The sequence below is a fragment of the Hemiscyllium ocellatum genome, chromosome 39 (assembly GCF_020745735.1).
Source record: "Hemiscyllium ocellatum isolate sHemOce1 chromosome 39, sHemOce1.pat.X.cur, whole genome shotgun sequence".
Classification (NCBI taxonomy): Eukaryota; Metazoa; Chordata; class Chondrichthyes; order Orectolobiformes; family Hemiscylliidae; genus Hemiscyllium; species Hemiscyllium ocellatum.
In genome coordinates, this window is record NC_083439.1 from 31,279,310 (window position 1) to 31,306,997 (window position 27,688).

The 27,688-nt window shown below is 42.4% G+C and overlaps 1 protein-coding gene across 3 annotated transcripts in view; it reads left to right on the forward strand.

Annotated features, from left to right (window-relative positions):
- LOC132834140 (transmembrane 6 superfamily member 1-like) overlaps nt 1-27,688 on the forward strand; it is a 63,337-nt gene that overhangs the window by 28,331 nt on the left and 7,318 nt on the right. For all 3 annotated transcript variants that reach the window (XM_060852777.1, XM_060852776.1, XM_060852778.1), the window contains 3 exons: nt 5,927-6,031; nt 7,645-7,737; nt 17,831-17,950. In XM_060852777.1, coding sequence (XP_060708760.1) covers nt 5,927-6,031; nt 7,645-7,737; nt 17,831-17,950 — 318 coding nt within the window. The remainder of the gene's footprint in view (nt 1-5,926; nt 6,032-7,644; nt 7,738-17,830; nt 17,951-27,688) is intronic.

Genomic DNA, 27,688 nt, shown 5'->3' on the forward strand with positions numbered 1-27,688 from the left:
GACATATAAAATTATGAAGGCAATAGATAAGATAGAAGCAGGGAGGTCATTTCCATTGGTGGGTGAAACTAAAACGAGGGGGGGCATAGCCTCCAAATAAAAGGGAGCAGATTGAGGACTGAGTGGAGGAGGAACGTCTTCACCCAAGGGAGTTGTGAATCTATGGAATTTCCTGCCTAAAGAAGCAGCTGAGGCTACCTCACTGAATCTTTTAAAGATAAAGATAGTTGGAGTTTTGAACAATAAAGGAGATAAGGGTTGTGGTGAGAGGAGGGTAAGTGGAGGTGAGTCCATCAAAAGATCAGCCGTGATCTTATTGAATGGTGGAGCAGGTTCAATGGGCCACATGGCCTACTCTTGCTCCTATTTCTTATGTTCTTAGGTTCTAACTATTATCGGGTGAAAACATGGTGGAAATGCAATCCATTAGTACAAAGCAGTGCTGCTGGATATGGTTTATGCAAATCCATCACTGAACAGACGGATGGTATCAAATTATTTGCTTGTTTTCAGCTTCCTCACTGCAGTTTTCCATCAGTATAACATGCCACAAGGCACTAAGTTCAGATCTAGTACAGTGGTTGAATTGCAGGTCTGTCCCTGTGTGTGGAGCTGGTGGGATGTGGAGTTGAGACAGAGACAGGTAAAGGAGAAGACCTTGATACACCTTCGGATGGTGGACCTGCTGTGTGGGGTTCAGCAGCTTTCTCAAACTGCCCAAATTTTAGATTCTTGTCTCAAATGATTCCCAGCAGAAATGTTTTGGTAATTTGTCAGGTTATAAAAATGTGAATGAACAAAAATGATATTCCATTTTTGTTGGTATTCAAACTTTCTGATTGAGAGATTTGTGATAAGCAAAGTGTGCTCTGTGTGTGTTTTTTAGCTTGATTTCCTGGATGTTGGAAGCAAATATACAAATAGACCCGAGATTAGGCATTCAGTTTAAATCACTGCGGAAGAGTAAATAGTGGGAGGCTCTGATAAGAATTGTCCTGAGTAACCGATTATTTCATAGATTTGTGTAGATTGAGAATCATTTCGACACTGATTTACAGAACAATATTGTTTGCTTTCTGAACTTTTTTTTCAGCCTTAATTGGATATATTAAAGCTTCATTTTACTGAAGTTGTTTATCTTGCCAGGATTAGTTTTGAATGTTAGAATGTTTGTAAAACCTTTTCCCATAAACATGTGTCTAATTTGGTAGTTTTGTGTTTAAAGTATGATAAATATTTAGAGCCTGTAATATTTGTACAGGTGCAGAAAATGGTGCTAGTTTCTGGGGTACATTCAGCATTTATTATTATTCGTTTAATTTATCACTTAAATAGCTTGAGACAAATAGGAACAGGGATGTTTAGCTCCACCATTGCAGTTAGTCATGACTGATCTGTACCTCCATTCCATTAATCCACCTTCACACCACATCCCTTATTGATGAAGAGTCTATCAATTTCTGTTTTGAAACAACCTCCATGGCCTTGGATGGAAAGTTCCAGATTTCTGCCACCCATTATATGGAAGAATGTTTCCTAATTTCCCTCCAAAATGGCTTCTCTCTAACTGAGAGAGGATGCTCTCAACACAAGAAGTATCATTTAATGTTGTCCCTATAATATCTGTTTAATATTTTAAACGTCTTTGATTAGATCACCCCCTCAATCTGTAAAATTCAAGGACACATGAGACAGGTTTATGTAACCTATGTCCATAAAACCTATGTCCTTAAAGAAACATCATTCTTTTTATTCATGGGATTAGGGCATCACTGGCTGGGCCAGTGTTTATTGCCCATCCCTAATTGCCCAGAGGGAGTTAGCAGTTACGAATCAACCACGTCGCTGTTGGTCTGGAGTCACGTGAAGGCCAGACCAGGTGGCATTTTCAGATGGCCTCATTCCTGATGAAGGGCTTATGCCCGAAACATTGATTTTCCTGCTCCTCAAATGCTGCCTGACCGACTGTGCTATTCCAGTACCACACTCTTGGCTCTAATCTCCAGTACCTGCAGTTCTCACTTTCACCTGGCATTTTCATATGACATTTGAAACTGCGATGGCAGTCTCCTTCCCTAAAGGACATTCGTGAACTAGATAGGTTTTTTCAGACAGTCAGCTACGGACTCATGGTCATCACTCAACTCTTAATTCCAATTTTTAAAAAAAATTGAATTCAAATTTCACCATCTCCCAGGGCTGGATTTGAACCTGTACCACCAGAACATTATCTGGGTTACTTAATTAATAGTTTGGCAATAATACCACTAGGCTATCACCCAATCTTTTACAGGATTGTATTTTTTAAATAAATATTAATGACTCCATGCCGTTATTCACCCATAACATATAAAAAGTACCTTCCTCCCTAATTTATGTTTTGTTTAATCTGCATTATTAATTAACTTCGCAAACTTCAAAAACAGAGAATTTTTATTCAATTGGAAAACCTCCTTCCATGATTTGTTTTATCATTTGAAAATGATTTGAAAAATCACTTGTATTTCTGCTCAACAGCTCTTGCATGTTTTGGAATTAACTATTTAACCATAAGTAGATAAATTGCATTTGAATGCAAGTTGAATAAAGCACTCAAGATGTTCAGTGTGATACATCTACGTGCTGATGGACAGCAGTGAATTATCTGCTCTATCCAGTACCATACAAGTTGAATGCATTGTCCACATGCTTCCTACCCTATCATGTATTCCTTTTACAGGTGAACAGAACAACCTTGAGGTGCACAAAATTTTGGAAAATTCATAACCGTTCCCTTGATATTGAATGCAAACTGACTGGAGGACCCATCCTACTTCTTGAAACCTTTCTGCCTCTTGTGAAAAATAAGCCCAGGTCTTGCTTGGGGAAATTCAGCGAATCAGTATCTGCTGCACAGGCTGACACCCTACAGAGTGGGATCACCAGTCACTGGGATAAGAGGAACGTACTCCCATGATTTCACCTCGTCCAGTCATTGCACTACTTTTAATACTGTTGTCGATCCTCCCTAAACTACTCAGTTGAAAAAATTGGCGATGTATGCAAAATCAACGTAGTCACTTCATCTTCTAGATCTTGACTGAGTCAGTCCATATCTGCAATTTTTTAGAGACTTGACTCTGAGCAACTGAAAGATTTTCCTTGTCCTGGGAATTCATCTAGTGTCCCTCTTCAGCATCCTTTCAAAAGTCTCAATATGACTCATTGTGTGAGGGGCACCATAACCGAACAAAGATAAAAATCACACAACACCAGGTTATAGTCCAACAGGTTTAATTGGAAGCACAAGCTTTCGGAGCGCCGCTCCTTCATCAGGTGGTTGTGAAGGAGCGTCGCTCCGAAAGCTAATGTGCTTCCAATTAAACCTGTTGGACTATAACCTGGTGTTGTGTGATTTTTGACTTTGTACCCCCCAGTCCAACACCGGCATCTCCAAATTGTAACTGAACAAAATATTCTAACTGAAACCAAACTAAGATCTTGCAAAAGGGCAAAACATTTTATCATGAATAGTTCAGTTAATGCATCCTAGCACCTGATTTGCTCCAATGTCCCTGCATTGGTCATAAACCTTTTGAGATTGATGCACTATCACACCCAGATTCCTTTTCTTCCAAATCAGTTTTAGTATTTTATTTGAAAATTGTCCTTGTTCACCTTTCACCCTGTCCATGCACATAACAGCAGACTTTAGTATATTAAACCTTATTTTTAATCATAGACCTAATGCCTTAACACATCTTGATCTGAATGTAGTCATGGCTTTTGCACGTATCTCTCTACCTTGCGCAAATTTACAAATCATTTCCCCTTAACAATTATGCTTTGATCATTTGTTTTGGTAGCAAAGATCCAAAGAGCTATTCCTTTGTGAAACCAGAGGTGATCAGATTCCAAGCAAAGTGAAGACAAGATTAGTAGTTGGGTTGGAAGGTGTTATTGATGAACAAGAATGGGAGATTTGGGACTGAAGTGAAAGCATTGTGTAGGTGTGAGGGGACCATTGCATGGGGATAGAGAGGGATAGAAAAGACCTGGCTCTTGTAATGGTTATATAAGTGATAACGGGTCAGGTCTGAGTTCTGTTGTCCTGCTGCATTCAGTCCTGAATGGTGGGGGAACCAGTAAAAAAACTCACATGAGGATGATGTGTCGCAAAAGTCTCCATTAATAGTGGTGCACATTAGTGCAAAAGATAAGACTGAAATATTTTAATCCAAGGGTGCAGAGTGGATCACCCATCCTGGACTCCTCCTGAGACTTGCAGCATTACAGATGCTAACCTTCAACCAACTTGATTCATTTCATGTGATATAAATAGCTGAAAGCACTGGAGATTGCAAAGACTTGGACCCTGACAACATTCCAGCAGTAGCATGAAGTCCTATGCTCGAAAACTAGCATCACCCCTAGCCAAGCAGTGCAGCTACAACACTGTGGAAAATTGCCCAGCTATTCCTGCTCACAAAAGCAGGAGAAATCCAACCCCGCCTGTTACCACCCCATCAGTCTATTCTTGGTCATCAGCAGAATGATCGAAGGGATTGTTGACAGTGAGATCGGATTGCTCTTACTCAGCAATAAAGCTGCTGACTGACTCCCTGTTCGGGATTGGCAGGACCAATCAGCTCTGTCATAATTACAGGTAACAGAGCTGAACTCCAGAGGTAAGGTGAGAGCGACTTTCCCCAACATTAAAGCCATGTTTGACAGAGAGCTGTGTCGAGGAGCCCCTGCAAGACATGGCTCCAGGGAAATCTGGGGAAAACTGAGGAGCAGGTGAAGTGAGGACCCTTACAAAGAAGTAGAAAGTCTGGTATGGGACCTGTGTGGGACTTAGGAATACAGCAGTGAGGCTTAAAAGGAGCAGTGGCAAATATTTTCCCACAAAGACCAAGGGTAGAACTTTGACCAGAGAACACCAGATCTCAAAGGACGTAAAGGTTGGTATTAAGAAAAAAATTGAGGCTTATGACAAATACTGAATACAAATATTATCTCCCTTTGATGTTAAACAGCATAACCATCATTGAATCCCCCCATTGTCAACATCCTGAGGGTTACCTTTGTTCAGAAAATGAACTAAAAACTACCATTCTAAATATTGTGGCTGCAAAAACAAGTCAGAGGCTGGGAATTTTGCGGTGACTAAAGCACCTGTATCAACAAAGCCTGCCCACCATCCACACACAGCAGAGATCAGGCATTTGGTGAAATGTTCTCCATTTGCTTGACTGTTGGTTGGACGACATTCAAAAAACTTGAACATCACCTAGGACAGAGCAACTTGTTTTAGTGGCACCCAACCCACCACCTTGAACCTTTACTCCCTAAAGTACCAACTTACATTGGTGTCAGCATGTACTATGTAAAAGATACATTGCAGTAACTCAACACAGGTCTTTAGACAGCACTTACTAAATCTGTTGCCTATTTAATGAGGCTGTTTAAAGAAATGCATGGTATATAGTGGCTTTCACAACTTTAGGGTGCATCAAAATGCTTTACAGCAAACAATGTTGGAAATAGAGAGCCTGAAGAAAGCCGTGTGACTGTGAACAGGTATTCGATTTTTCTGACATCCTAGGACCCTATTCTTCGAAATAGTGTTATGAGATCCTTTACACCCACTGAAAGCACAGCCTTGCTTATATATCTCACCTGTGAGCCATCACCTCCTCCAACAATACCTAGGGTATCAGTGTGGGTTTTTGCAATGGAGATTCTGAGGGAGGGACCTTCTGATGCAGAAGTAAGAGAGCTATAAGCAAGACATGACTAACAGTTTCCCTCATTAATAAACTGGTTATCTCTAGCAAAGTAGCAGAGAAATATCAAATGCATGCATTACATATTAATTCACAGATATTTTCAGGCTTAGATTAATTTGAAGCAAAGCTGTTATTTTATTACTCCATTATTTCAGGCTGTTGAAATCGTTCAAAAGAAGAACCTGCTACAGAGACCTCTTGATCTGTTGTTAACCATATCCCTCTTTTTTGCGATTGGATTCAGCCTCTTCAGAGGATTGGTAAGAGAACTTTAAAAGATACTTTCTTTCTGAACTACCACAATCACTGCAATGTCACAAGGAGTTGTAGCTTAAGAGGTTCAGTGGGGCTTTTTCAGGTTTGTTTTCCCTGAATCAACTGCTTTCTGACCTGGATATTCCCAGCAAAATTGGGAACGCTGAGGTGGCTCTACAAGCCTACTCCGGGCAAATGCGCCCTGAAGTTGGAATTTTGGTTTTCAGCCAGCCAGTTTTGCTGAGAGTCAGGCCGGTGATCCTGGGAATGCACGTGGAGTTTACTGGAGTGTGGACGCAGGCTGGGTGATAGGCCTACCTCAGTGCTCTAGCGTTGAACGGAGTTTTATCTTTCAAAAGTGATTAAAGTAGAAAACAGCCCCCTCTCCTCAACACATGCCAACCTACAACTCTACCCACTTTCCAGCCCCTCATCAACTCATGCCAACCTGTTCCCCAGCCCACCAACCTTGTAAAAGCCAGACCTTAGCCCTCCTATTGAGATGAATTCAAATTTTTAATGCAGACTTTTCTAAAAAAACTTTCATTCATAAAATTCCACTCACTATATTTACATTCCAGTGTATAATTCCTTTTAATTGATAGTCTCGCTTCAAAGGGTCTGTAACCTCGTCATGCTGTCAATAAAACTATCAAATGGCAGGCTTCCTGTCGTGATAATGAAAGGTTGTGAATCAGTTATACAGTGCTAATACAGTCCTGAGGCTTAAGTGAGCCAATCATATGAGTGTTTTTACCACTCTAGACCTTAACAGAAGTTTTTTTTGTAATGTTTCAAAGGGCAAAAGTTTTAAATACCTTGGCATGCCTGACAGTTCCTTTTGACCGTTTCTGTTGACAGGCCTTTTTCACATGTTTTCGCACTTCCCTTTGGCAGGTCCATTTGACACTTTTTGATAGTTTCCTTTGACAAATTTATTGATGTTTTCAATGATCTTCACAGTTATATGCAGTTGTTACACAATATTCATGTCTACTTCCCACAATACCAGTGTGTGCCTTTACCTCTGCCAAGGGGCAGTTCACCTCTTGCAAAAGGCAGCTTACCTTGCCAGATAAGTCCCAGGGCCAGATACAAAGTGCTACCTTAACTGTCATTAACCCACTGACCTCAGAACAGAACGGCTCCTGGCAGGTCTAACCTGCACGTGCCATTTTTTACACACCTGGGTGACCAAGAATCAGACACAATTGGGTGACCTCTATGAGGAACTTGCTCAGCAATCCCACAGCTATGAAACGGGACCTGCCCTTATAAAAATGGTCGGTGCTGTGTTGGGAACCTGCTCCTTCTGCCATTCCACTGCCTGTCCCTTGTTGTGAAAATCCAGACCAGAGTCTTTATTCCGTTCAGTATTCCACTCTGTAACTGGTGGCGATCTATCCACTGGTTTCAGGAACTCACTAATTCATTTTGTCTTGCTGCATTGAAACTGACCCTGGGTAGTTGCTTTGTTGTAAATGTTACAGTGAAGGAGTGTATGAAAAGTCTGAGTGTGTTGAGTGTACAGCTGAACTTGGAGAGATCGTGCAGTTCACTCACCACGTTTTCACAGTTATCGCAGTGGGCTGTACTAATTACATATTAATGGCCGTAGGTCGCTTTGGATTGTCCGATCAAGGTGTGTCGACAATACCTGCAGCTCCAGGAGCCGTACCTGCGAGACCCTGCAGCCTACCCAAAGATACAGGTAGGATTGGACTATGGCTTTGGTTAGCCAATCAGATTACATATTGTGATATATAGGAGTTAGAGGGAAAGATTAGTCTTTGGAGCTTTGTTCACTTGCAGAGAAATTGATCATCACGGTACCTATTTATAAACCTTGTGGGTACTAAAATTTGGGCTCCCTCTCTTTCCTTGGGCTATACCAACCACTAAGTAGGAAGCTGGTGTCTTTTACCTGAAACTGGAGTTAGGTGCTTTGCAAACTAATTTTAGGTTTCAATGCTGGTTGTAGCATCCAATGCCAAATTCAGGGTGGCACCATGGCTCTGTGGTTAGGACTGCGGCCTCATAGCATCAGGGACCCGGGTTCAACCTCGGGTGACTGTCTGTGTGGAGTTTGCACGTTCTCCCCGTGTCTGCGTGGGTTTCCTCCCACAGTCCAAAGATGTGCAGGTTAGGTGGGTTGGCCATGCTAAACTATCTCATAGAATCCAGTGATGCGCAGGATGGGTGGATTAGCCGTGGGAAAATGCAGGGTTACAAGGATGGGGTAGGGGGATGGCTCTGGGTATGATGCCATTCACAAGGTTGGTGTGGATTTGATAGACTGAATGGCCTGCTTCCACACCGCAGAGATTCTAAGAAATAAGTCATGAAATGGGAGGGGAATACATTGAGGGAAGAGAGTGGCATGGTAGGAATGTCCCTGAACCACGCTTTTACAGAGGCGAAAATGGGGACTGCAGATGCTTCAGATCAGAGTTGAGAGTGTGGTGCTGGAAAAGCACAGCAGGACAGGTAGCATCCGAGGAGAAGGAAATTGATGTTTGGAACAAAAGCCCTTCATCGGGAATGATTCCTGATGAAGGGCGTTTGCCCAAATCATCGATTTTCCTGCTTCTCGGATGCTGCCTGACCTGCTGTGCTTTTCCAGCAACACACTCTCCATTCTTCTGCAGAGCCAGGCTATAATTTTGTGGGAGAAAGTGAGGACTGCAGATGCTGGAGTACCAGAGTTGAAAAAAGTGGTGCTGGAAAAACACAGCAGACCAGGCAGCATCCGAGGAGCAGGAGAATCGACGTTTCGGGCATAAGCCCTTCTTCAGGAATGAGGCTGGTGTGCCAAGCGGGCTGAGATAAAAGGGAATTTGGTGGGGGGGGGGGGGTGGGAGCGCTAGGAATACGATAGGTGGAAGGAGGTGAGGGTGAGGGTGATAGGCCGGAGAGGGGGTGAGAGCGGAGAGGTCGGGAAGAAGATGCGAGGTCAAGAGGGTGGTGCTGAATCCGAGGGTTAGAACTGAGATAAGGTGGGGAGAGAGGAAATGAGGAAGCTGGAGAAATCTACATTCATCCTGTATGGTGGGAGGGTTCCTAGGCGGAAGTTGAGGCGCTCTTCCTCCAGGCGTCGTGTGGCCAGGGTCTGGCAATGGAGGAGGCCAAGGACCTGCATGTCATTGGCGGAGTGGTCATGAGTGGGCATAATTTTGTGGGCATGTATTTGAATCCCACTGAGTTAGTTGGTGAAATTTAAATTCTGTTGATTAAAAGTCTGGAATTTAAGGCTAATCTCAGTCAGGGCGAACCACAAAGATATCGTTGATTGCTATAAAAACCATTTGGTTCACTCATTTTCTTTATGGAATGAAATCTGCCGTCCTTACCTGGTCTGGCCTTTGTATGATTCCAGGTCCTCAATTCATTTTGAATTGCTCTCTGAAAGGGTATAGTAAGCCACAGATTTCAAGGGCAGTAAAGACTGGTCAATAAATGCTGTCCCCGCCAGTGAGCCCATGCCATGGAGGGATTAAATAAAACTACCGCGAATGCTGTGCCCAGTCATTCGGTCTTCACTGTTTGAACCAGCACAATTTGTATTTCTCTCCCACTTGCTGTTGGTTCCAATTTGCCAATTGGAACCACATCGGTCAGTAGTTACTAAACTCTCCCAGAAATGATAAGTGAAGATCAGTTGTACATTTATGGGTTACCGAGATTGTAAGAGTTATGTCACTTCAAAAGTCCTTCATTGGCTCTGAAGAGCTTGGGCACATCCTGAGGTAAGGGAAGGTGCTATAGAAATCCAAGTGTGATCTCTCTTTTAACCTCAACATCCACTATTAGTGCTAGGCAGGAAGTATTCGTGCTGGCCTGGAAAAGGAAAGGAATGAATGAACAAAGAGAATCCAATGATCGTAGATAAGTTTGAAATACACCCATCAATGTCACATATTATTGGCTGGGCCAATATTTATTGCTTATCCCAGATTGCTACCTTCAGGATGTGGTGGTGGGTCATCTTGAATTGTTGTAGTCCGTGGGGCATTGGGACACGGTGCTGTTTGGAAGGGAGTTCCAACTTCTTGAACCAGTCACAGTGAAGGAATGGCAATATTGTTCCAAGTCAGTGTCTTGGAGAGGCGCTTGCAGGTGATGGTGTTCTTAGGAGCAGCTGCCCTTGTCCTTCTAGAATACTGGAAAAAGAGACTTAAAATGGGTACAACTACAGGGAAATAAATCAGGGTTGTGTTTCCTTGTGTTTTAAAGACAGATCTTTGAAGGGGATAAATCCAGGTAAATCATTATCTTTGGGAGAGAATATAAAAGTAAAAGCTATGTTCTTAAAATTATAGAGTCGCACAGTATGGAAACAGCCATATCCAAATCATCCATGTTGACCAAATATCCCAAATGAACTAGTCCCATTTGCCTGTGTTTGGTCCATATCCCTCTAAACTGTTCCTATTCATGTACCTGTCTAAAAGTCTTTTTATTATTGTAATTGTCCCCACTTCCTTTGGTAGCTCATTGCATACAGACACCACCATCTGTGTGAAAATGTTACCCCTCACTTCCCTTTTAAATCTTTCCTCTCTCATGTTAAACCCATGCTGTCTAGTTCTGGACCTCCCTACCCTTGGAAAAAGACCGTGGCTATTCAACTTATCCATGCCCCTCATGATTTTATAAAATTTTTTATGTATAAATTTTATATATGATCACCCCTCAGACTTCAATGCTTCCAGGCAAAAGTAGCCCAGCCTATCCAGCTTCTCCTTTGTAACTTAAATGTTCCATTCCCGATAACACCAGTCCCGGCAGCATCATTGTAAATTTTTTTCTGCGCCCTTTCTCATTTAACGATATCCTTCCTATACCAAGTTGACCAGATTGTGCACTGTATTCCAAAAGTAGCCTCACCGATTCTTGTACAGATGCAACATGACGTCCCAATTCTTATACTCAATGCTCTGACCAATGAAGGCAAGCATGCCAAATGCCACCTTCACCTCCCTGTCTACATGCAGTGCCACTTCCAAGGAACTATGAACTTGCACCTCTCGGTCCCCCCCTTCCCACGGCCTACCATTAAATGTATTAGTCCCACCCTGGTTTGCCTTACCAAAATGCATTTATCTAATGTAAACTCCATCTGCCACCTCTCAGCCCATTGGCCCATCTGTTCAAGATCTCTTTGTACTCTTAGATAACCTTCTTCACTGTCCACTGTACCACCAATTTTGGTACCATTCACAAGCTTACTAATCTTACCTCCAATGTCATTGATAATAAATGACGAACAACAGTGGAACAAATCCTTGTAGCACACCTCTGGTCACAAACTTTCAATCTGAATAACAACCCTCTACCAACACGTTCTGTCTTCCACCATCAAGCCAATTTTGTATCCAATTGGCTATCTCTCCCTGGATCACGTGATCTAACTTTACTAATCCATCTACAATAGGAGACCTTGTCGAAGGCCTTGCTAAAGTCAATGTAGACGACGTCTACCGCTCTGCCTTCATCTATCTTCTTGGTAACCTGTTCAAAAATGCTAATCAAATTTGTGAGACATGAGCTCCCACACACAAAGCCATGCTGACTCTCCCTAATCAATCCTTGCCTTTCCAAATACATACAAATCCTGTCTTTTCAGAATCCCATCCAACAACTTAACCACCACGCGTGTCAGGCTCACCGGTTCCTTGGCTTTTCCTTGCAGTTTTTCTTAAATAATTGCACAACATTAGTCACCCTGCAGTCTTCCGGCACCTCATTTGTGCACGTCAGTGATACAAATATATCAGCAAGGGGCCCAGCAATCTCTGCCCTTCTTGTGTACAATGAGTCAACACCGCACAGTTCTACTCTTGAATCAAATTGTAAGAAAAACAACTCTTTCTTCTGCAACATCACAGTCCAAACTTCCATTTTCAGTTATTTTTCAAACAAAATACATGTCCTTACATGCCCCTAACTTTTCAAGCAATGAAACAGCATTTTTAAATGTGTTTCATGACCATGTAAGCATGATACATATCCAATTAACAACAAAAAATTATGTCATCCTTACATTCATTCACTTTTGCTGAGCCATTTATAGGTAAATGGAAGCAATTCTTCACTTTTTCATTCAAGGGACAGTGGAAATCTTGAATTCCGTAAATGATTAAGATCATTAAGATCAAGAATGAGATTTACTCTAAAGGAAAGAGGGATCCAGCGTTTGGCTAGCCTATCACCTAATATCTGACAGTCACTTGGTGACACAACTTCAAGGGGGATGGTGCTACTTTTTGACTATGAGATCATTGGTTGGGTTTGATAACCAGGAAGGCCTGGCTGACCAGTGTGAACAGGAGATGGGGCCCTCTTGTGGCACAGAGGTAGTGTCCCTACCCCTGACCAAAAGACCGGAGTTCAAGTCCAACCTGCTCTGGAGGTGTGGAACAACATGGCTGAACAGGTTGATTAGGAAAATAGGCTCACTTAAAAAAAGACAAAACTTTGGTTATGAAAAAGATATACAGGAGATTTAGAATCTCCTCAGTTTTGGGGCTGACCCCAAGCTGGCTGGTCACAGCCAGTGTACTGGGCACAAGTAAATGAAGTGTGAGTTGGTGATAGGATGCTAGCCTCTGCAGTTATTTCAAACACTTGCCCCCTCCTCCACACCTCAGGACTGTGCTGGCAGTTGGTGAGGATGTGGTGAAGATGAGAAGGGGTGTGAAATGATGAGGTGTCTCATGCCTCATGTCAAAAGGCCTCAGCTGGTGTTTTTCATCAGTGAGGGTGGCCGTGGGCTCAATGCCACCCAGCAATGGTGGACGTGAGCTCTATACCACCCAGCAATGGTGGACGTGGGCTCTATACCACCCAGTGATGGTGGACGTGGGCTCTATACCACCCGGTGATGGTGGACGTGAGCTCTGTACCATCCAGTGCTGGTGGATGTGGGCTCTATACCACCCAGTGATGGTGGATCCGGGCTCTCTGACACCCAGTGAGGGTGCCAGGTATAAGCTGGTCCCTAAAATTGGGCTTATGAGGCTCCCAGTACCTAATCGAAACCCCTTTACCCTCAACATAGAGAGCACCCTGGCTTGAAGAACCTTTTTTTAATCCACTCAATAGTGCCCCCACCTGCTCCCACTGGAACCTGCTGAATAAACCTGCCTACTTATTTCACACAGGAGCACAGACACAAGAGTAGGCCATTTGCACGTGGTGCATCATTTGATAAGATCAAATTTCCCCAATTGTGCTCTTATAGTGATTGTAATGGGGTCAGCTAGGTGGACCTCATAGAATATGAGATTCCTGATTGGACCAGATTAACAGCCCCAATCAGGGAACCCTGGCTGACAGATATAATCAGGAATGTCAGAGGATCTGTTCACTCAGACAGCTGGCTCTGAGGGAGTTAGATCCGCGTTAAGGACTCTCCGTGTTTAAATAAAGGGTGACTTGGTGACAGGATGCCGTCCTCTGTGGAGTTATTTCAGGTATCAACTCCAATTTCCTGCCTGCTCCTTATAATTCTTCCCTCCCTTGTCTTTCAGTGTCTGTCAAACTCAGCCCAGAAAAATTCAATGACCCAGCCTTTGGGAAGAGAATTCCAAAGACTAACCACCCTCTTGAGAGAAAATCAGTTTTCCTTGTCTCAGTCTTAAAGGAAAGTCCACTTATTTTTAAACCACAATCACAAGTTCTAGTCTCCTCAGAAGAGAAAATATTCTCTTACCACCCTATCATCTCTCCCCTACTATGTCAGGGTCTTATATGTTTTGATAACATCACCTTGTATTCTTCTAAACTCTAAGGGATATAAGCTCAACTTGTTCAACTTTTCTTTGTAAGATATTTTCTTCATCCCAGGAATTAGTCAAGTGAACTTTCCGTGGACTGCTTCGAATGCAGTTATATCCTTTTTCAGATGAAGCGATCAAAGCTACACAGAAACCTGGAAGTGGTCTTACTAGCATCCTCTATGATTACAGTAAAACTTCCTACTTTATATTGCATTCCTGATGCAATCAATGCCAACATTTCATTTGTCATCTTACTTGTTTGCTATACCTGCATGCTCATCTCTGTGTAGCAGGACACTCAGGTCCTTGTGTATCACTGAGCCCTGCAATCTCTTTCCATTTCAATGTTGCGCTGCTTTTATGTTCTTCCTACCCAAGGGGACATATTCACATTTTTCTGTGTTATACTCCATCTTCATTTTTCCCCACTCAATTGGCCAGCCTATACCTCTATGCAATCTCTTTCCATCCTCTTGATAACTCATTGTCCTGCCCATCTTGGTGCTGTTAGTATAGTTAACTGCTATATCCTTCATTCACATCATTGATATCGATTTTAAATAACTGATGTCCCAGCACTGATCCTATGCTACTAGCTATTTGTGTATCCAAGAAAACAAAATACCCTTACTGTTTCTTGTCAGCTAACCAATTCTTTATCCATACTAATAGCTTACCCTCCAACATCATGCTTTAAACATCCAAATACAGGTTCTCCTTTATCCAACTTACATATTACTTCCTCAAAGAATGGTGATAAAATTAAACATGACCTTTCACCAAACCATGAGGAATTCCTGGTAGATACCTGCTACCTTGTCAGTCAGCTTGATCCAAGATCTTAATTTGGAATGTATTAGTGAGTTATTGTACACTTCTCCAGTTAATGGATTCAAAACTCAGGCATTTCTTAGATACGTAGATGTATAGAACAGTACAGCACAGGAACAGGCCCTTCAGCCCACCATGTCTGTGCCAACCATGATGCCATTCTAAGATAATCCGATCTGCCCACACATGGTCCATATTGCTCTAATCTCTGCCTGTCCTCTTGTCTGTCTAAATGCCTCTTAAACTTTGCTAATGTATCTGCTTCTACCATCTCCCCTGGCAGTAACTACTACCCTGTGTAAAGAAATTGCCTTACACATCTCCTTTAAACTTTCCCCTTCTCAATTTAAAACTATACCCCTGAATATTTGGCATTAAGAGATTCTGACTAGCCACCTTATCCATGCATTTCATAATTTTATGTATCAGGTCACCCCTCACCCTCCAATCCACTAATGAAAATAATCCAAGTTCATCCAATCTCTTCCTTATAGCTAATACACTCAATCCAAACAGCATCCTGATAAACTTCTTTTGCTCTCTCTCTCCCCAGAGGTTCCCCATCCTTCCCATAGTGCAGTGACCAGAACTGTACACAATAGTTCAAATGTGGCTGAACCAAAGTCTTATATAGCCATAACATGACTTGCCAACTTTTTCATTCATTGTCCTGATTAATGACGGCAAGCAGGTCATACAACTTCTTTGCCACCTTATTCACTTCTGTTGCGACTTTCAGGGAGCTGAGGATGTGCACTCCAAGATCCCTCTGTTTATTAATATTTCTACGGGTCCTGTCAGTTAATGTATATCTCCCTCCTGCATTTGACCTCCTAAAATGCATCAACTCAACCTAGTCTGGATTGAATACCATCTATTGAACTTTCCATTCCTGCATTAACCTTCCTCACTATCCACAACTCCACCAATTTTTGTGTCTGCAAACTCACCCATTAGATCACCTATATTTTCATCCAAATCATTTATACACATTACAAATAACAGGTCCCAGCACTGATCCAACTGAAATACCACTGGTTACAGACCTCCAGTCATAAAAACACTTGCCACAGCTACCTTCTGTCTTCTAAGACTAAGCCAGTTTTATATCCAACATGCTAACTCACCATGGATTCCATGTGACTTAATCTTCTGAATCAGCCTATCATGAGGGACCTTGTCAAATGCTTTAATTAAGTCCATGTAGACAACATCCTCTGTCTTCACCAATCATCTTCATCACTTTATCAAAAAACACATTTGAGACAAGACTATCTCTGGATAAAGCCAAGCTGACTAGCCCTAATATGTCTTATTTTTTCCAAAATCAAGTAAATCCTAACCCTAAGAATCTTCTCCAATAATTTCTGTACCATTGATGTGAGGCTGACTGGCCTATAATTTCCTGGATTATCCGTGTTGCCCTTCTTGAACAAAAGAGCAACATTGGTTATTCTCCAATCTTCTAGGACCTTCTCTGTGGCTAAAGAGGATACAGAGGATTCTGTCAAGTTCCCAGCAATCTCCTCCCTTAGATCCTATCAAACACTGGGGACTGATCTACCTTAACGTTTTTCGAGACACCCATCACCTCCTTTTCCTTAATGTCGACATGCCCCAGAATATCAACATATCCCTCCCCAATCTTACTGTCATCCATGTCCTTTTCCTTGGTGTGCATTGAGGACTTCACCCACTTAAAAATCAGTTCAGTACAGAAAGAGGCCAGTTTGGCTCATTACGCCTGCACTGACCTTCCACAGAGTATCACACTCAGAACCCCACCCATATGTGTTTTTTTTTTAACCATGGCTCATCCACCTAGCCTGCATGTCCCTGGACATAACAGGGCCAATCCACCTAACCTGCACACCTTAGGGCAATGGTGGGAAACTGGAGCACCTAGAGGAAAGTCACACAAATATGGGGAGAACATGCAAGCTCCATGCAGCCACCCAAGGCTGGGGGAATCAAACCCAGATCCCTGGTATTGTGAGGCAGCAGTGCTAACCACTAAGCCACCATGCCACCCTCTGGCTGCAGGCCTAAACTCCCTCCTTTGCTTTTGAGTGGATCTACCCTTTCCCTATTTACCCTCTTGCTCTTCATATGTGTATAAAATGCCATGGAATTCTCCTTAATACTACTTGCCAAGGACATTTCATAGCTCCATTCAGGCCCTCCTAATTTCTTGTTTAAGTTCTTTTTTGCTTTCACACTCCTCAAGGGTCATTGTTGATTTTAGTTTTCTAAACCTTGCATATGCTTCCTTTTCCTTTATGACTAAACTTTCAATGTCTCTTGTTATCCAAGGCTCCTGAATCTTGCCATCCTTGTTTGGAAAGTGCCCTTTCAGCTCAAGAGCAGGGTTTACAGTAAGGTGATAGACTAGTGCTGAAGTAAGCATTAGGAATGGGTTGACCATTGCGGAATGGGAAGTGCTAGATTTAGATATTAGAGATGGGAAATTTCTGGAAAAAATGGGGAAGTCCTTTGACACCTTCTTCTGAAGTGGTGACCCGTAGCATCATGAATGACAAGGGCAGCAGATACACCACCACCTGCAAGTTCCCCTCCAAGCCACACTCTATCCTGAATTGGAAATATATCATCGTTAACCTCAGTGTCATTGTGAGTAAACTCTGGAATTCCCTTCCTAACAGCACTGTGGGTGTATCTTCCCTCCAAGGATCACAGTGGTTCAGGCAGTGGCTTCATTTCTTCAGGGCAATTAGAGATTGACAAATGATGGCCCAGCGAGAAACAGCGAGATGCTATTTTTAAAGAAGTAGCTGAACCCCTGCATTGGGGCCAAATAGACATTCTTCTTGTCTCCTGTTCATTACTTTGGGACTAGTGTCTGACATTTTGTAATAATTCTAAAGCTGGGTTATGCGAAATGTAGAGTGAATTCCATGTACGTGCAAACACTGCTGTTTGTCATTGACAGAAATCACACAACACCAGGTTATAATCCAACAGCCTTATTTGAAAGCACTAGCTTTAGGAGAGTTCTGGAAGCTTGGGATTGCAAATAAACCTGTTGGACTCAACCCTGATGTGGTGTGTCTTCTGACTTTGTCCACCCCAGTCCAACATGGGTGTCTCCTCATCATATCTTTCATTGAAACCTGTCCATTTGGAAGATCTTGAGATTGCTAGCTGAATTTTATCTATTTGCCTTTCTCCTAGATGTTGGTTTACATGTTTTACTCTGTCCCGTTCTGCATCATAACCCTTTATGGTCTCTTTATTCCTGGATGTTCCTGGCTTCCTGACTTGGCATTGCTTCATGCAGGTGGTCTTGCACAGGTAAGACGAAACTGCGGCGGATTATGTCTAGACTTATTGATAGGAACTTTCTTTGGTATTGTCTAGTGTTTTTGAAGTGCCCTTTGCAAACTTTTACACTGAAGGTAGAGAGGAGCTATCCATTTCCTTGGTTAGGCAACTATCCTTCATGTATAAGGTAAGTGATAGTTGACCATTTAACCACAGAAGGCATCACATTTGCTGGGCATGACTGGAGGGGAAAGTGATGCCAGTCATGTGAAATCTTCTATAACCAACATTTGGATTGAATTTACAGCAAAGCAGAGGCATTCAGTCTCTTGTGATAAAGCCTTGGAGTTGAAATCTGTCTTCCAGAAACACTTTTCATCTCAGTTTGAAGGGAAATAAGTTGGTAACTGTTTAGGGCACACACACTGGGATAAACAGGGCTCCTCTCCACCTTTACAAAGCTTACTATTTTTCTTAAAATGCAATAAATTGCTCAATATTCAGGACCCAAGCCTTGACCTCCTACAACCACCTCCCGGTGATAGCTATCAGAATGTATTTATTTACTTTATTATGCGCTATCAATTACTTTATGAACGCTGTACACATTCAGAAACAGAGCCTTTGGTTTTGTGTTCTGGTTGTTGGTTTACTTGTCATTATCCCTGCCTGCCATTCCCTGCCACTAATTTCCCACATTTCTACTTATAGGGCAATCCAGAGAGGAAGGCTATTTTAATATGGTACGTCGAAATAAATAAATGTATAAGAGACTGTCCATGGCAGAACTCTCTGAAAATATCTGCCATCAGAGGCTTAGCAAACTCATTCCTGGTGAGTATGGGGTGGGAAAAAAACCAGGATCTTGCGCTGTGGGAGTAGAATGTACCTCAGAATGTGATGGCTATGGATGTAGTGGGAGGGGACCATCCAATGTTCACCATTCATGTAGATACCAACAACACCGGGCATTGTTTATCTCTCCTCATTGATACACCACATTTTAATCACTTGCCCCCACTGTTTTGGTTTGAATCCTGGCTACTTCGCCAGTTTTCTTCAGGTGTACGCTGGTAGAGTGTCCATTGTCCCCAGTAGTGCAAGCTGCCCACACACTCGAACCCATTTCACCCACAGCAGTTTTTCAGCCACTTATTCGTCTGTTGAATTTAATGTGGTGTTTGCCAAGTGTTTGCAGCTCAGGCAATAATCCAGAGTTTGTAACCTTTTTGAGGTTTTGCTTTTTAAATTTCTTGTCTAGCTCCTCATACTCCCCACGTAGACCTCTTTCCTGGTTCTTTCTATGTCATTGGTATTTACATGGACTATGAACATTCGATGCTCCCTTCCCACTACATCCGTGGCTATCACATTCTGAGGTACATTCTACTCCCACAGGACAAAACTCTTGTTTCTCCCATCCCAGTATTGACTAGGCCTGAGTTTACTTGGCTTCTGATGACAGGCGAGTCTGGCCATAGCCTGTGTCCTGCACATTTGCTTATTTTGAAGCACTGTTTTAACACGGGACATGATAGCCTTCCACTCTGCTTACAAGAAGCAACATTCCTTTCAATTCTCAATCGTTTTGCAAAATTTGGAATGTTTTTGTAATTCAGCTGCATCCGTGATCTTGGAAAATTTGTTTAACCCTTCGCATTCAATGACTCAGAGATTAACTGGTGCAGTTGGGTTAATGGGTTTCCGACTGACTAGCTCGCCCGGTTTGTGTGGAATATTTTTGCAAGTTTTTCTTAATGTATCCAGGTGGTTTGCTATACTTATCCCACAGTCACCAATTTACTCCTGTCCATTGTATAAAATTGTACTTGGTATGACATCAACTTACTCGATGCTGATCATTTTTGCTGAATCAGACAATTAAGAGATCACAGTGAAGTAGGTGCAAGGAGGCCCTTCTCAAATTGGTTACATTACCTTGACTTATCTAAACAAGGTCAGAAGTCACATGACACCAGGTTCTAGGGCAACAGGTTTGTTTAAAATCACACGCTTTCGGAGTGCTGCTCCTTCGTCAGGTGAAACCGAGAGAGAAAAACAGAATGAGCATTTTGAGTCCGATATAACTTTTGGAGAGGGGTTCTGATGAAGAATTATACTGGATTTGAAATGTTAGCTCTGTTTCTCTCTGCCCACAGATGCTGCCAGATCAGTTGAGTTTCTGCAGCGTTCTCTGTTTTTATTTCAGATTTCCAGCGGCTGCAGTATTTTGCTTTCATTTGCTTTGATACCTGGGAGATGGTTTGGGTGTTCTGACCCATCAAGTGTCAAGCAAGGACAATGATCTGATTGGAACTATTGCTTGACAGAATTAACCTTTTCCCCACTATCCAATCCAACCGACCTCAGTAGACCACAAAAGAAATAGCTTCAACTTTAAGCTTGTAATGCCTCCTACCCACTTTGGAAAGCCCAATGCATTCCTCCTGTAACTAAAACCAATGTTACTTTCTTCAAATACATACAGTCAAACTCTTTATGATTCAAGAGATCTGTAAAACCTTAACTGCACAGTTTAGGAGACCTGTTACCAAATGTGGTTTGAGAAGTGCATGTAATTTTGCTTGAGATTTTTTTGTATCAGAGATATGCACACCAATGTGACAATGGTTAATCTCTCCCTTATCTGAGTTTTCGATCCACTGGGCTGATTCTTAGCTTGCTCCCTGCCATGGGATTTTTTTTTCTCTCATGCTCTGAAAGAATCTTAACTATGCAGACGCCATGATGACATACCCACAAATAAACCTTCTTAGTCTGATGAAAAGTTATATAAAGTTACGGCATGTTTTGGGAGAAGTGATGTTATAAAGAGATTTCTCCCTCTAGACCATATCAACCCTCTGAGCTATTTCTTGTCTGTTTCCATATAATAAGTTTGATGGTTTCATTTTTGCTGTTGACTCCCTTCCCCGTATTTGGGGTCCATTATGCAGTTATATTTTTCTGTCGGATTTCTCCCTTCTCTGGGAGTTAAAAACAGACAGGGCTGTGATTAACTGTGGAGAATCTAGAATGACAGTTGGCTGGACTGAATAATGTATTGGTGGTAAACTCATTAATGCGGCTTGCTGTGGGATTATACAGGGGAGTGACTCTGATGTCAGGAAGCCCTTCATTAATGACCATGCTGAGCAAGCACTGTCAGTGTTATAAAACAGTGTTGATCAGAACAGCTCTGGAGTTGGTAAAGATTGGGCCATGTGCTGGTTCTCTGTTGGTACCAGGGTGTCCATGGAGAGGGAACACACAGTGCCCACTAATCCTCTTGATTCCTTTAGAGAGAAGTGGGCACCACACAGGATTCAGTGCTTCATTTCCCCCTCCAACTCCATTTTTGGTTTAGTCCCCTACCTTTCACTAGTGGACTGTGCTTGTAACTTGTTATTTTATTTAAGAAAGTCAAGAAGAGCTCAGTGGATCAACAAGAAGACCATTTGTTAGTTCAGTGATGACCTCTGTAAAGTTTAGCATTAATCTGTGGGAAGTGCTCTGGTGTCGTTACCTCTTGTCACCTTTATTCCAGCCTCAAGGTGATGTGGGGAGGGGCAAAATGTTTGGGGAACATGGCAATTGTGGATATGAAAGTGCTGTGATAGCTCCCTGAACAGCAAGTACAAATGAATTGAACATTGTTCAGGAATCGGACTGGATGATGCCAGAGAGATGTTAGCATCGATAGCTCCCTGTGCCTGAAGGAAACCAGTGCTGGCTGTGAATCCAGTGGCTTGGGCTCCTTCACTCACTGGGACCACGGTGAATTGGTCAGACTGTATTGCTTTCCTGTAAAGGGCATTGGTGAACCCCTAAGTAGTCTGCTGATTGTGAGATGCCACACACGTGTTCCCAGTAGTGGTTTGTAAAGAGCCAATGGTGAGGAAGTTCAATGCCACTGTGATTTTCAGGCCCCAGCACCCAGTGCTTCCTCCCTAGCCGCATAACCTTTCAATGCCAACTTCCCGTCAGCACCCTGAGTCACCCTCGGGCCCTGCCTTTCACTTATCTGCATGGAGCTGCTGTATCTTCAGCTCTCTGTCCCTGTGCACACTGCCTGACAGCACTGAAGGCTGAACTCATTCCTTATTCATAGCTGAACCTAATGTCTCTGGGCCCAGTAGAATTGGTCACCCTTCCTCCTTATTTCTCCAACCCTAATGAAGATAACAGCTGCAGGGGTAGATTGATCCAAAACCATCTGGCATGGAAGTACTGATCAGTCTCGAAACATTAAGAATGAAATGTATATTTTCCATTTAGACATTTTGAGATAATCAATCAGCCTCTGGGCTCTTAGCAGGCTGCTCCTCGAAGCTTGCCCTGAAGCCCCTTCCCGTGGTGTAGCACATCCTCCATACCTTCCTAACGCTGCCATGTGCAAGATATTTATAGCCTTGATGTTTATGTCACTTTGTATGCACGTGGCTATTAGCATTAGCTGACTCCAGCCTTTATTGTACCTGGCAGAACAGCCCTACAACCTTGTAATTTACAACAGTCTCATCCCGGTGGCCTTCACTTTCAGAGACATGGGACCTGCGATCACTGTGACCTGTCTGAAGGTCCCTCCCCCTGCCTTTCTAAACACACTGGGACATCCCAATAGATTCTATTCCAGGGCAAATATTGCAAGCCTTTGAAGTGCTGAATGGCACCAATAATGCTGATACAAACAGGTTAGTGGTGCAGTGGTAAGTGCCGCTGCCTCTAGGCCAGCAGGTCTGTGCTCACATCCTACCTGCTTCGGAGGTCTGTGATAACATTTCAGATCTTGAAAATATCTAAACAGGTTCCATGGTTATGAGTAGGTCAGCTCATTGAACTTGTTCCATCATTCAGTTTGAAGATGTTGCAACCTAGGGGCTGTGGCAACCAATTTGTGCTCGTGCATTTGATATTTGATATTGTAGGATCAAATATTGTGCAGGCGAGAATCAGTTTGCTTGTATTGTTCTTTCTTTTATTCTGTGATGTCAAAACAAATGTGGGTCATGCGTCACAGTCCAGGCTATTTCGGAAGACTATGACACTAATCGGTTTGTGTCGAGGCCTCACTGATTCAATAACAACACTTCTGCACAATAGTGGGTGACATATCTAACTGCTAGTTTCAATTCCTGTCTTTTCCTAGATATGTTATTTTGCGCAGAGTGATGTTCCCTGCTCCAGGGAAGACAATATTGTTTAACATTTAATAACCACGCTCTTAATAAGGAAGCAGCTGCCAGCGTATTGTTTAACTGCTGCAACCAACAAAATAATTTTTGGTTTAAAACATAACTCCCACAGCTCTATACAGTATATAAAGAGACTAATTATGGCCAGGAATTGGTTACTATCCAATAGCAGATTAAACTCTAAAATTTGTGTTTTAATTTCCATTGATAGTTTAAAATAAAAGCTTGATTTATTTGAGAAAACATCTTCATTTACAGCCTGTGAGGATACACCAGTATATTTGACCCATCTATAATCGCACTAAAAGGACTTGCCCACAAATCCCTTGGACCAGTTAATACAACTATGTCACTGCAGGAGGAAGCAAGCATTTATATAGCCTCTGACGTTGTCCCAGGGCACCTCAAAATATATTACAGTCAGTGATGTACTTTTCAAAGTGAAATGATTGCAGCACTGCAGGATATGTGACAATCAGATTGTGCACAGCAAGGTCCCACAAACAACGATCTGACAATGGCCAGTAAGTTTTTTTTTCTTAAGGGACTGAGCAGTAAATATTGTTCCAGAAATTGAGGAAGACTCTCTCAACTTCATCAAAAAAAAACCCCATGCTTTACCCTGAGAGGACTAACTGAATGTTGCATTTCAAGACAGTGAATCACGTTGCTTCCCACAGAAACTTCCAGAGTGGCTGAGCATTTCCAGGATTTTATATGTTTGTTTCAGATTTGCAGCAACTGAAATTAGTAGCTTTTGTGTCCTTAATCTTGAAAGATTCATTGATCAAAACCAGACACTAAGAAGTGGATTAGAGGCTGAACGTAATTATTTTTAATCAACCTGTTTGGATATGGTAAGACAGACTCTGTGATGGTAGGTGACATCTGAACCAAGTCCTTCTGGATCAGAGATAGGGACATTACCACTACAGCACAAGACCAAGAATCAGACAAATCATTTTCAGATCAGAGTTCGATTGAAACTTGCACATCAAAAAACTCTGACACGTGGATCACTTGTTCTCAAATGTATATAAACATATCTTATATATATTTGTCTTACACATGTTTATATAATCATCTCTCACCCAATTATTCCTTAGTTCAACCACCAGGCCCTTAGCCCCTCTGGTTCTCAGACATCCCTGTCAAAACCATATTATGTGTTAACATTCAGTTACCTTCATTGGTCCTGGCATTTTATTTCTGGGGTTTTCAAACTGGATTTGAATTATCCAGCAATCATGGGGGTCGTCCATCTCAGGGTCTGTGTGTGCTATTAAGCTTCTTAATAACCTACTCAGTCACATAACCACTGCACCCCGTGACTCTACTGCCAACTGATATCTTCTTCTTTTATTAAGCCTTGGTTGTGTTTTTGAAGCAAGTTGCTTAACAAAACTGAGCTAAGTCTTTGGCAACCAGAAGATTCGCAGATTTTCACAATGGAAAAATCAATCTAACAATTGACTCTTATCGAATAGTCAGGAGAGACACAATCGGTCCTTACCTTAAGGAGTCTCTTGGGTTATTTCATGCAATTGAGTAGAATGATCTGGTATTTTCCTGGGCTTGGATCTAACACTCTCGATTCATGGTCAGTAGGTCATAGGTTATGCTCTGATAATGAAGACTTAAAAAATGAATTTTACCTCCTATTATTGTGTCAGATGTGAATGTATTAAACATGCCAAACCTACCTCTGAACTACCCAGGTAGCAGATTGCCAGTTTAATAATGAGGCTGGCAGCCTCTGTATTAACCTAGCCTGCAGGTCCAGTTGGTCTTTGGCTGGTTTTACTAGGCTTTCGGTAACCAGGCAGTAGAGGGAGGAAAGAGCAGCTTTATGGAGGAGCTTCTCTTACATCATTATTTGTCATCTAGGACGACAAAGACTGAACACTCCTTGCAAAAAACACACCCCAACCCACCCGTGCTAATAAGGCTCTCCCTTCAGAACCTGACCCTCCCCTTGCAAAAAGTTCTTGGCTATCAGGAACCAAAATTACCCCCCCACCTCTGGACCACGAATTGGACTGGCCCTTTACTGGGGTCAGGGGTCAACTCCATGCTCTCAGTAGCTGCTCTGAGTACAACCTGTTGCTCGGTTATTTTTGAGGGGAGGTACCAACAAAGATTAATGTTTAGGGTATCCCCCTCTAATAGCCCGAGGACCAGATTTTTAAAACATTATGCTAAAACCGTAGGTTAATGTAACTCCCAAGTCTGATTTCAATCTACCAGATTTTCTTTCCACTTATTTCAGGCAGACAGCAATGGAATTCTTTCTTAAGTCATCCACTTTGTGTACTCTGAAGTCAATGGGAGTTGGGGGGGAGGCAAACTTTCTGTGGTTAGAGTCATACCTGGCAAATACAAAGATAGTTGTGACTGTTGGGGCGGTCAGTCATCTCAACTCCAGGACATCACTGTAGGAGTTCCTCAGAGTAGTGTCCTAGGCCCAACCATCTTCAACTGCTTAATCAATGACCTTCAGTCCATCATAAGGGCAGATGTGGGGTCATTTGCTGGAGATTGCACAATGTTTACCACCATTTGTGACTCCCTAGATACTAAAATAGCCGGTGTTTATGTACAACAGAACCTCAACAGTATTTAGCCTTGGAGTGAAGTATCATTCATGTCATATTCACAATCAACCATCTCCAATAAGAGAGAATCAAACCATTGTCACTGAACATTAAAGGCATTATCGTCACTGAATCCCTGACTATAATGACATCTTGGAGGTCACCACTGACCGTAAACTGAACTGAACATATAAACAAAAGGAGGCTACAAAAGGATGTCAGGGGCTAGGAATCCTACAGTGAGTAACTCACTCCTGACTCCCCAAAGCCTGTCCCCGATCAACAAGATACAAGTGATGGAATATTTCCCACTTGCCTGGATGAATGTATTTCCAACAATGCTCAAGAGCAATGTAGCCTGCTTTATAGACACCACATCCACCAGCACTCACTCCGTCCACCACCAATCCATTGAAGCATCTCACCAAGGGTCTGTTAACAACACCTTTCAGAGCCGTGAAGTTCTCCTCCAAGCCACACTTCCATCCTGATTTGGAACAATAAGACTGTTCCTTCACCGTCTTTGAGTCAAAAAGCTGGATGGCCCTGTGTGGCCACACATTCTGGGTTTATAGACACCACATGAATTGCAGTGGTTTAAGAAGGCAGCTCACTGACAACTTCTCAAGGGCAATTATGGATGGTCAATGAATACTGATCCAGCTAAGCATAGCCACACCCACAACACAATGCATCAAATTAAATTTCAGAATTTATCAAATTAAATTTCAGAAATGCCAGACTGCAGACCTGGTAGATGGGTTAAGGAACAATGGATATGTTTAACCTTTACTAATGGTTTATTTATTTTTTAGCATTCACTAAAATAGCCCCAATCTAAACAGATAGTGCACAAAAGCAGTGAGTTAACCGTCTCTACTGCATTTATTTACAACTGACTATATTGTGCAGTGACGGGAGAATGCTCAATTATGTCTTTCCAAAGCAAATCATGGAATCCCTGCAATGTGAAAACAGGCCATTTAGTCCATTGAGTCCACACTGACCCTTAAAGAGCATCCCACTCGGACCCACTCCCCTATCCCCGCATTTCCCATGCCTAACTCATTTAGCCTGTACACATGGGCAATTTAGCTGGCCAATCCACCTAACCTGTACTTCCTTGGACTGTGGGAGGAAGCTAGAGCACCCACAGGAAACCCACGTGGATACAGGGAGAATGTGCAAATTCCACACAGACTGTTGCCTGAAGCTGGAATCGAACCTGGGTTCCCAGTGCTGTTTGCAGCAGTGCTAACCACTGAGCCAACATGCCACCCATCACCAATGCACACAGTGTTAGCAGTCATGATTTGGAGATGCCGGTGTTGGACTGGAGTGTACAAAGTTAAAAATCACACAACACCAGATTATAGTCCAACAGGTTTAATTGGAAGCACACTAGCTTTCGGAGCGACGCTCCTTCATCAGGTGATTGTGGAGGCCTCGATCATAACACAGAATTTAGAGCAAAAATTTGCAGTGTGATGTAACTGAAATTATACATTGAAAAATTGATTGTCTGTTAAGCCTTTCATCTGTTAGAATACAGTGATAGTTTCACTTCTTTCATGTGTAAATCACAAAACCCTTTTTTAAAGTTGCATTCTCGGGTTAGCTGCTAACAATGGTGATAGCTAGACAATATGTTGAAGGTGTTAGCCCCCCTGTGTTCTCTGTCTATGACCTGATGTTTAGATTGATTCTAATCTAATAAGTGAGATAACAGAGTTTTACATAAATTCCTGCAGATTTTGAGCTTCCTGCAGAAGGGGCTAACACCTTCAACACATTGTCTAGCTATCACCATTGTTAGCAGCTAACCCGAGAATGCAACTTTAAAAAGAAGGGTTTTGTGATTTACACATGAAAGAAGTGAAACTATCACTGTATTCTAACAGATGAAAGGCTTAACAGATAATCAATTTTTCAATGTATAATTTTAGTTACATCACACTAATTTTTTGTTATAAATTCTG